The 10,263-nt window shown below is 42.5% G+C and overlaps 1 protein-coding gene across 4 annotated transcripts; it reads right to left on the bottom strand.

Moving 5' to 3' along the window:
* Positions 1–3,078: 3,078 nt before the first annotated feature.
* On the bottom strand, positions 3,079–8,318 carry LOC111951175 (diacylglycerol O-acyltransferase 2-like). Of its 4 annotated transcripts, none has more exons than XM_023969228.2 (8): positions 8,056–8,318; positions 6,914–7,004; positions 6,436–6,543; positions 6,198–6,268; positions 5,871–6,075; positions 5,480–5,654; positions 5,070–5,254; positions 3,079–4,706 (listed from the first exon to the last, which is right to left on the bottom strand). In XM_023969228.2, the coding sequence occupies exons 2-8, from the start codon at positions 6,993–6,995 to the stop codon at positions 4,552–4,554; spliced, it is 981 nt and encodes a 326-aa protein (XP_023824996.1). In that variant the 5' UTR covers positions 6,996–7,004; positions 8,056–8,318; the 3' UTR covers positions 3,079–4,551. The 4 variants fall into 4 exon arrangements, with proteins under 4 accessions (XP_023824996.1, XP_023824997.1, XP_070290562.1 ...); XM_023969229.2 differs by lacking the exon at positions 8,056–8,318 and adding an exon at positions 7,810–7,895; XM_070434461.1 differs by lacking the exon at positions 8,056–8,318 and adding an exon at positions 7,411–7,858.
* Between the last annotated feature and the right edge of the window lie 1,945 nt (positions 8,319–10,263).

Here is a 10,263-nt window from a genome sequence, read left to right as displayed (position 1 = left end):
GAAATAGCACAGAGTGCACCTTATGCTATTCTCTACCAGTGGCTGCAGACCACGTGCACATTTCTCTTATAAATGCCTACAGACAGCTGTCAGYGGAGCGTGGTACCGTTACTTGCCCTCGCTCTAGTCTTCTCTCTAAGATTAGCTCTAGCCTTCTTCCACGYCATATGTATCTTCTGCAGTTCCTCTATAGTCTCTACAGTCGCCATAGYCTCTACAGTRTCCATGGTCCCTGAGCATCTATAGTCCCTGAGTATCCATAGTCCCTATAGCTATAGCATCTATGGTCCCCTACAGCATCTATAGACCCTCAGCATCTACAGTCCCTGTGCTATGGTCTCTATAGGTTCTATAGTCTTGCCACTTCCCATACATGTAAATAACACCTGGTATTCAAAAACACCTTGTGTTATCTTGTAGGTTAGTGGTACCATCCTTCTACATCTTTATGTTTAGTTTCATTGGTTTTATAATTTAAATGTAATTTCTATACACATTCCTTTAAATTGACTTACTGAAATCAGTTGCCATCCCTCAATTGTTTGCAGATGATGTGTCTCCTCCTGCGCAGCTCACAGTAAGAGTCTGATCTGGGCGGTTTCTTGTCCTCTTTTGGTCAGATGGGAATTTCCCTCACRCTTCRTAAAATGCGCCACCGGTTTTTCCTCGCAGACCCCACCTGGAAAACTCTGCAGGCAGCATCAATTGTCATTCATGATGCCAAATTGTCGTGGAAATTCACTACCATGTCGTGGAAATTACCACCAGAGACACTCAAAGTCAATCTTAAATGAATCATCCTTTATTATCAGCACGCTGGAGAGATCTCCAACCAACTCAAAGCACCATAGTACACTTGTCAATCAGGAGCTCTGCTGGAGCAGTCCCAGCAGTTGTCTTAAATAGGGATATACACAGACAAGTTATATTTCCATGATTTAGCATAATTAATTAATCATTACCATTTTGTTTCATTCATGTGACTGACCAATACTGGCTCATAACATGTGATAGACCAATACCTCACGAGGCTTCTTCTCTCTAAGCTGAGATCTTGAAACAGATATCTTTCATCCTCAAAACAAAGGTCTGGACGTACTGTCAAAATGCAGCTACTGACAGTGAGGATTTGTTCAGTCAGTCACTTGCATGAACACAGAAAAGTTATTAGAAAAGCTTTGTGCTTTTAAAAAATTCCAGTACAATTCAAAATACATTTTCAAGACTGGCCACCTCTAATTACCTGGCACAATCTGCACCTTTGTTTAAGAAATTCAATATGTTGTCTATTTACGACATTAATGTCCAACTATGCACTTCTATCTACAAATATTTATACAGCCCAGACAGTTTACTTAAACCCTTCAATGGTTTCTTCCAGGTTAATTCTGAAATCCACCTATATAACACAAGACCTCACATTGCCAGGTCGCTGTCAGATTTGGAGGTACCATACCCTCGAATTCTTATCTTCACATTGCCAAAACATCATCATCCTTCAATAACTTCAAGCAAAGACTTGGGGTCAGCCTGATGAACCAAACTACTCTGTAATCTCCTCCATATGGTGTCAATACACTCACATGTACACACCCAAATAAATAAAAACATATATATTTTTTTCATGATTACAATTAATTTATACATTTATAATTAGTACGTTTTGTTATCTGTTTTAACAAACCTTTTTTATTTTTGTACTTATGTATTGTATATTGTTTATTTTGATGTGACGTTTTCATATAACCCCCTGRGGTTTCAACCAGACATGCACTGTTTATTTTGTTGTTTTAATTGTTTTTTTATCTCTATTGTCGTCTATCACTTAGTTTTCCTTGTTGCAAATAACTAAAATAATATTCAAAAAATAAGTATGTGTTTATACAAGTACCGCCCCCATAGGACCAAATACCTAGCTTCTTACTACTTTAATACACATAAGTGGATTTGTCCCAATACTTTTGCTCCCCTAAAATGGGGGGACTATGTACCAAAAGTGCTGTAATTTCTATACGGTTCGCCCAATATGGATGAAGATAATTAAAGTTGATTTCAAATCCAAACTTTTGGAGTATAGTCAAAAGAAGACAAAATGCTTCAACCAATCACGTCAATGCGGACCTATACGGAGCAACATTTGAGAGGTGCATGGAGCTTGATTTGGCCTCTGCATGCTTCCAGAGGCTCCACAATTGCGCCACAACCTCCAAACGAAGYCTCCGACCACATTTTCGGATCAAGCATAACTTGGCTTTTATCCAGACAGCTAAAGACACTTGGAAAATGACAATTGATGATCCTCATTCCAGCCTAAACCAGCTGACCAAGAGGCTCCCCCAGTTTGAGGACAGCCATGAGTCTAAAGCAAACATAATCAGATCAGAGATACCTAATACACAAGTTTTGCAATGACTGATCTGTCCATTCCTGGCTCACTCCACTTATGTCCTCAGGCAAGAAGAGGAAGACACGAGGAGATCATTTCAAATTGAGATTTCAGAAAAACTTCCTGGCTCTACTGGAAGAAGAGGTGAGGTCCATAAGTCTGGCCCAGCTTTCCTCCCCTCTCTTTAGTCATCTGCTCCTTCTCTTCACAATCCTTCTGTTTCCTTTCATCTCCAGCTGCTCGCTATAGGAACTGATTCGGAATGAGGGACCYGACTGCCTGTGCCGAGCCCTCCAAACTGCCCCAGCGTCACTTTTGTGCCATGTGTGGCTTCTGGTCTCCCTACACCTGCAATTCCTGTGGGGCGCGCTACTGCTGTGTCCGCTGCCTGGGCACGCAACATGAAACCAGGTACACCACTGGCACTGCAGAGGGTGTACCTGGTCTCTTCTCTTTTGGTTGAATGTTGTTAGTGTTGTGATAGGTAGAACTTGTGAGAGTTTCTCCACTCATAATTTAGCAATGACTCCCTCTCTCCCTCCTTTCACAGGTGTCTGATATTTATGTCTCTAACTTTCTCCCTCATCATTATTCACGATTCATTCAGGACTACCCGTAATCATGGTAGCATCCACATTCATGTAGAAGTGTATGCACAGTATTTCCTTATAAATCCTAAATCACACAATCAATCTGTTTGTTATGAAATGGAGTGTATCTTAAAGGCGTCATCATGCTTCCCAGCCGAAACTGTTCAGTAGAGTTCGTGCATTAATTAAGACAACATTTTGTGACGATTTTGTTCGTTTTGGACTTCGGTTTTTTCGGCTGTTCGGGAACACAAATGTTTTTCTGGAGGCGAGCCGAAGTTCGGAGCTGAAGTCTACGCCCCTTCGTCGGTGATTGGTCAACAGTAGGGATTCTTTAATAACGTCTATGTTGTCATTTAATGAGACGACTCATTTTCATGCAAATTTTTTCATTAACTAAGATGTTTGGTGSATTCTTTTTCAGATGTAAAATTGTGTGACTAAGATCCCTCTGGCAAAAACGTCAACATTAATGACAGGATTCTTCAGTTATCTTAGATTAATTCGGACTATTTTGAGAAAGTGTATACTGGCTACGGCGTCTCAAAATGGACAAACAGTACTATTGACACTTTTTTCTAATTTTTCAAACAATGGAGTATGCGAGCACACTCGTTCGGTTCGGCTAGGTGCCATCCAAACTGAAGCATAATGACGCCTTTAGAAGGCACCATGCTGTCAGGCTTATGGAGGTTAAACTCCACCTTGGGTGACTCAACTCCTGCAGGGCATTCCACTCGTCCATACATCTCCATGGCAACCTGTACCACCACCACCACCTCCTCCACCTCTGATGGTCTGTGATGGATAGGAGGGATATATAATACACACATTACAACTACAAAAAATATAATTATCTACCTGTTGCACTGTGCATCTTGCCAGTATCAATCAATATTATTACCCCCAAAAGTTGTTGAGTTGTGGTGTGTGCGTGTTGTACTTAACAGCTTTTGGGGGTAATAACATTGAGATGTGGGATGTTGGACGAGTGGAAGGCGTCGGTATGCTTCAGTTCGGCTGGTTGGCTAGCCAAAGTTCTAGCCAGTATACACTTTCTCAAAATAGTCAGAATTCATCTAAGATGACTCAAGAAATCTGTCATTAATTTTGACGTTTTTGCCGAGGAGATCTTAGTTACGCATTTTACATTTAAAGATGTTTGGTGCAGTATTTCTCAATGAAAAAATGTGCATGAAAATGAGTCGCCTCTTGCTGAATGACAACAAAGAATTTACTGAAGAATCCTACTGTTGAATACCGACTTCGGCTTGCCTCAAGAAAAAATGTTGTGTACCTGAACAACTGAAAAAACCCTTACCAAAGTGGTTAAATTACTGGTACATTAAAGCACATGCACTGTTCCCTTACAGTAAATACAGTCAAAAGTTATTAGCCAGGCAGCTTAGTGGATCCAGGGATCAATGATTGGGACATCGCTGGATCCTGAGTTGGAATATGTTMATTCAAGTAGTCTCACTGTGGAGATCGGTTGGCTACAGTATCTGACAGAAAGACACCATGACAAATCACATCATTCACATAGTCCTTGTGGGAGCAGTCTAAATGATTGGCCTATATGATGCGCAGCTCATGGCTGTCTGAGAGTCCACAGCTGGCCTTGTGTCCATGGAAAAGCTTGGCCAGGGCCTCCATGTAGAGGCCATGGTAGTGATCCACTTCCTCCTGAGTGGGGGAAGGCCGCTTTGGCACTGGGATAGGACTACCCACTGGAGAGGAATACACAAAAATGGGTGGAGCAGAGTGAGATACTTAACACTATGTTGCTGTGCATACAAAGAAAGAGAGCATTTGTTCAAAGCTACACAAGCTGCGTTCTATAATCAGAGTCACTCGAAGCGGTATTCTAAYCTAGTGAATTACTAAAGTAACTTTAAAACTCACTAAAAGTTACTAAAACACTTCTGAAGCCACTACTTTTGCAAACTACTGTGTAACAGAAAAAAGCTATACCTCAGTAACCGATTGCAACTCTGGAAGAGATTGTAGATCATAAGACAACGCTGTGCATTTTCAAAATGACAAGTTAATCAGTAAATTAAGCAAGGCATTTCATTGACATAGTCACTGACCGACAGTGGTGACAGGGCAGTGGTAAGGCATCCAGAACCAGCATTYACCCACGAACAGACAGGGGGCAAAGCCCATCAGCTTCTTAAAGAGTTGCTGCAACCTCCAGCCCAAACTGTCCTCTGTGAAGATCACCTGGCGGAAGATATTGTTCTCCCCATACGAGTAGACAGGCACCAGGTCAGCTCTGAGGAACAACGAGAGAGATGAGAACTGACCCACTGGGTTGTTATCTAATAAATGTACAAAAAAGTAATTCTTAAACACAGCCAAAAGCAGTTAGCCAGTCAATTCAGTGGATCAATGATGTAGCTATGTGATGTATGGTTGTATTTTTTTATAACTACAACACTGCTTTCTTGTGCATTCGTGGCCTCTCACTACTGGTCCATCCATAAGATAGATAACTCACCCAAACTCCAGGGCCACCCGGACAAAGCCTTTCCTCTGCTTCATATACACAGTATTGACCCCAGGCAGACTCAGCAGAGACTCAGCAGCGCCCCCTATCACAATCACTACCGCATTGCCTTTCCCACTTTTAGATAGAAGGTGCTCTAGACTTGGCTTGCTGACTGGATAACAACCTGATGAGAGGAATAACAGACAGAGAGACAGACAGAGAGTAATTTATTGAACAGAGGCGAGTAGAAGGATATTGTGTTATATTAAGGGGGGAATTAATGGTGATTGATTGGCAACAACACAACATCCCTTTTCCTCACAGAAAACATTTACATCTCCTTACAATATCCACTACTACAGCTTCCAGAGAGCTAAACTTCCCTGGAAGCCATATATACCTGTGGCCATGGCATATTCCCTGTAGAGGGGGACCTTGAAGATGCCACTTAGTATGCAGAGGCAGGAGCGCACCCCAGGGAAGAGGTCCATAAAGCCACAGGCCTCAGTGCTGAAAGAAGTAAAGGCTCCCATACTCATGACCCCATGAGGATGACACCCTAAGATGTAGTTCTTGTTTGGATTCAACTCCGCTGTCTTCACCAACTGAACAAAGGCAGGGAGAGAGATACAGATTGGGGGAAAGAAGCAGGGTGTTTAAAATGATTAAGACAAAAAACAAAACAATAATTCCGGTCAATTTACAAAGCTTGTCATCATCAACATACCTTCATTGGGAAGTAGTCCCTTACGTGTTTCCACATTTTCCAGTTTCTCACAAATGCAGTTCTCCTGCCCCCTGGTGGTGACAGAGCAGAACTTTCACACAAGCAAATTAAGTTGCACACATTCGGGAATTCAATTTTTTGTTTACTTGAGAGTTAAAAGAGACCTTAGAAGGGATTAGTATCACTTGAAAAATGCACAACATTGAAGAATTCAGGGCAACATTCAGTATGCCAGTACCTCTTTCAGGTGTGTGCCAGTCCTTCAACTGCCATATGAAGTAGAGAGTAGGCAGTGGCCACAGAGAGGTAAACATAAGGTACACCATCAACCCAATACAAGCCAGACCTGAGGAATAGGGAATGGTGAGCGGGTCCACAGGGAGGGATGCAAAATATGACACATACATTTTGCTCAACGCCAGTCAGCATAAGGGCTCCCGAGTGGCACAGTGGCCTAAGGCACTGCATCTAAGTGCTAGAGATGTCACTACAGACCCAGGCTGTATCACATCCGGCTGTGATTGGGAGTCCCATAGGGCGGTGAACAATTGGCCCAGCATTGTCTGGGTTAGGGTTTGGCCGGTGTCATTGTAAATAAGAATTTGTTCTTAACTGACTTGCCTAGTTAAATAAAGGTTAAAAACATTTAATTAAAAAGCATGTTACCCCCTCACACAAATGTACAAGCACAGATACATGCAAATATGGGGTCTCACCTAATAAGAGGAAGGTCAGTATCCATTGCAGTACACTGATATTCTCTAGGAAATCCTTCAATTTWGTCTTTTTCTGCTTCATCCCTTCAACCTAAAGAGCAAAAAGAGCAAAAAGAGATCCAGTTCAATATGATCAGGCATTCCCATCTCTGTCAGCAATTTGTGTGTTTCAAATGAGATCGTCTTGGGGACGTGTAGGCCTTTAGGCTAGGCTACTACACTTGTTGGAGACTTGAGATGACAAAGTGGTAGTCTACATCACTAATCTAAATTCAATTTTACTTGTGACTTTAGCATTGGCGATAGCCCTAATGTCTGTGCATCAATATATCATTATGTCTAGCCTACGGAATATCAATCAAAAGATCAGGGCAATGTGTTAAATGTAAAATCGATAATCCACCAAAAAGTTTACTTGACAATCTAGACAAACTAGAATGCATTTTGGCAAACTGGTTAAATTACATTTAATCGGAAAAGGATTTGATTCTTKTTACCTTTCCTGTCATTTCCCCTAAATTGTTCACAGAGCAACTGTCCGGAGTAGCCTAGCAGACCTAACGTTATACCCTGCATGRACGTAGGCTACTTCGATCGACTGTCCGGAGTAGCCTAGTAGACCTAACGTTATACCCTGCATGGACGTAGGCTACTTCGATCGACTGTCCGGAGTAGCCTAGTAGACCTAACGTTATACCCTGCATGGACGTAGKCTACTTCGACCACAGTTCAAGTTGCATATATGGCAAATAACGATTCACTTCCACCCCCCAACACTTTGACACACTAACGAGCTATTGTTAGTGTGTCTAATATGTTGAACCATTGACAATAGAACAAGTTAATATATTAACAATACTATTATCTTTAATAGTAACTCAAGATCATCTATTTACTAGAACAAATCTCGGAGCGGAAGAGTATGTCCCTCGGTGAGTTTCCGGATCAACAGTCAAACCGCAGATAGAACAATGAGAGATATTTCACTGAATGTATAAATATGAAGCATCCGCTTGGCGTTTCCACTCATTAATAAATATGGTAGTGATGACGTTAGATTGATTTTGTCCAACATTCTGCAGAATTTTGCCAAACACTATAATCTGTTACGAGCAGAGCGAACAAAGTTTTTTAGACTTTACCTTTTGTCAAAGATTTTAAAAATTGCGTTGTTTAGAAGGAGTGCAAAGGCGAATTGGGTTATTGCACCCGCACACTTAACGGAAATGTGCAAATGTCTGTTAGAACGCGCCAATACGACCTCGCTAGCTTGTGCTTGGCTCTGCCCACCTCCTTGCTTGTTCTGCCCACTATGACTCATTTGTTCCCAATAGAAACGACGGGCTGTGGTCTATCTTGGTTTAGCTATAAAAGTATTTGGTCAAACGATAGATCGCAGCCTGGCTTCTTCTTCTTCTGTGTGGTTTAACTGCGTTTGGCGTTCAATATGTTGCATTACCGCCCCCAATTGGACAATAGTATAATTCCATTATACTTTGTGATACAAAATGGCATAAAAGGAAAATAAAAAAACACCCGACTAACCCTAACCCTACCCCTTTCCACTACTTTGACCCTATCTGCTCCTGCACCATGCCAATGGGCTGGGAGGACAGAACACCACCACTCAACACACCCTGTATCTCATACACTCAAGTACGTCTCTGCAGCTGCCACCAMAAYATCTATTTTCTGTGATTTACGTTCCATTTCAGCGATACGGTTGATTACCATTGCTATGAATGATAAGAAGCCAACCTTACTGAAGCATATATCTGCTCCTTTTATTCTCTGTCCCCAACAAACTAGACGACCAGTTCTTATAGCCTTTAGCCGTACCCTTATCCGACTCCTCCTCTGTTCCACTGGTGATGTAGAGGTTAACCCAGGCCCTGTAGCCCATAGTTCCACTCCTATTCCCCAGGCGCTATCCTGTGTTGACTTCTGTAACCGCAAAAGCCTTGGTTTCATGCATGTTAACATCAGAAGCCTCCTCCCTATGTTTGTTTTACTCACTGCTTTAGCACACTCTGCCAACCCTGATGTCCTAGCCGTGTCTGAATCCTGGCTTAGGRAGGCCACCAAAAATTACAACATTTTCCGCCAAGATAGAACTGCCAAAGGGGGTGGAGTTGCAATCTACTGCAAAGTTAGCTGCAGAGTTCTGTCATGCTATCCAGGTCTGTACCCAAACAGTTCGAGGTTCTACTTTTAAAAATCCACCTTTCCAGAAATAAGTCTCTCACTGTTGCCACTTGTTATAGACCCCCCTCAGCCCCCAGCTGTGCCCTGGACACCATATGTGAATTAATTGCCCCTAATTTATCTTCAGAGTTTGTACTGTTAGGTGATCAAAACTGGGATATGCTTAACACCCCGGCCGTCCTACAATCTAAGCTAGATGACCTCAATCTCACACAAATTATCACGGAACCCACCAGGTACAACCCTAAATCCGTAAACACGGGCACCCTCATAGATATCATCCTGACCAACCTGCCCTTCAAATACACCTCCGCTGTCTTCAACCAGGATTGCCTGCGTCCGTAATGGGTCAGCGGTCAAACGACCACCACTCATCACTGTCAAACGCTCCCTGAAACACTTCAGCGAGCAGGCCTTTTTAATCGACCTGCCCCGGGTATCCTGGAAGGATATTGACCTCATTCCGTCAGTAGAGGATGCCTGGTTAATCTTTAAAAATGCTTTCCTCACCATCTTAAATAAGCATGCCCCATTCAAAAAATGTAGAACTAAGAACAGATATAGCCCTTGGTTCACTCCAGACCTAACTGCCCTTGACCAGCACAAAAACATCCTGTGGCGTACTGCATTAGCATCGAATAGCCCCGCGATATGCAACTTTTCAGGGAAGTCAGGAACCAATATACACAGGCCGTTAGGAAAGCAAAGGCTAGCTTTTTCAAACAGACATTTGCATCCTGTAGCACTAATTGCAAAAAGTTCTGGGACACTGTAAAGTCCATGCAGAACAAGAGCACCTCCTCCCAGCTGCCCACTGCACTGAGGCTAGGAAACACTGTCACCACCAATAATCTACGATAATCGAGAATTTCAATAAGCATTTTTTTTTAAACGGCTGGCCATGCTTTCCACCTGGCTACCCCTACCCAGTCAACAGCTCTGCACCCCCCACAGCAACTTTCCCAAACCTCACCCAAATCCAGATAGCTGATGTTCTGAAAGAGCTGCAAAATATGGTCCCCTACAAATCAGCTGGGCTAGACAATCTGGACCCTCTCTTCCTAAAATTATCCACCGCAATTGTTGCAACCCCTATTACTAGCCTTTTCAACCTCTCTTTCGTATCGTCTGAGATCTCTAAAGAT

This window comes from Salvelinus sp. IW2-2015, linkage group LG23, assembly GCF_002910315.2.
Source record: "Salvelinus sp. IW2-2015 linkage group LG23, ASM291031v2, whole genome shotgun sequence".
Taxonomy (NCBI): Eukaryota; Metazoa; Chordata; class Actinopteri; order Salmoniformes; family Salmonidae; genus Salvelinus; species Salvelinus sp. IW2-2015.
The sequence above is the reverse complement of the archived record's forward strand: the minus strand, read 5'-3'. Positions and strand labels throughout refer to the sequence as shown.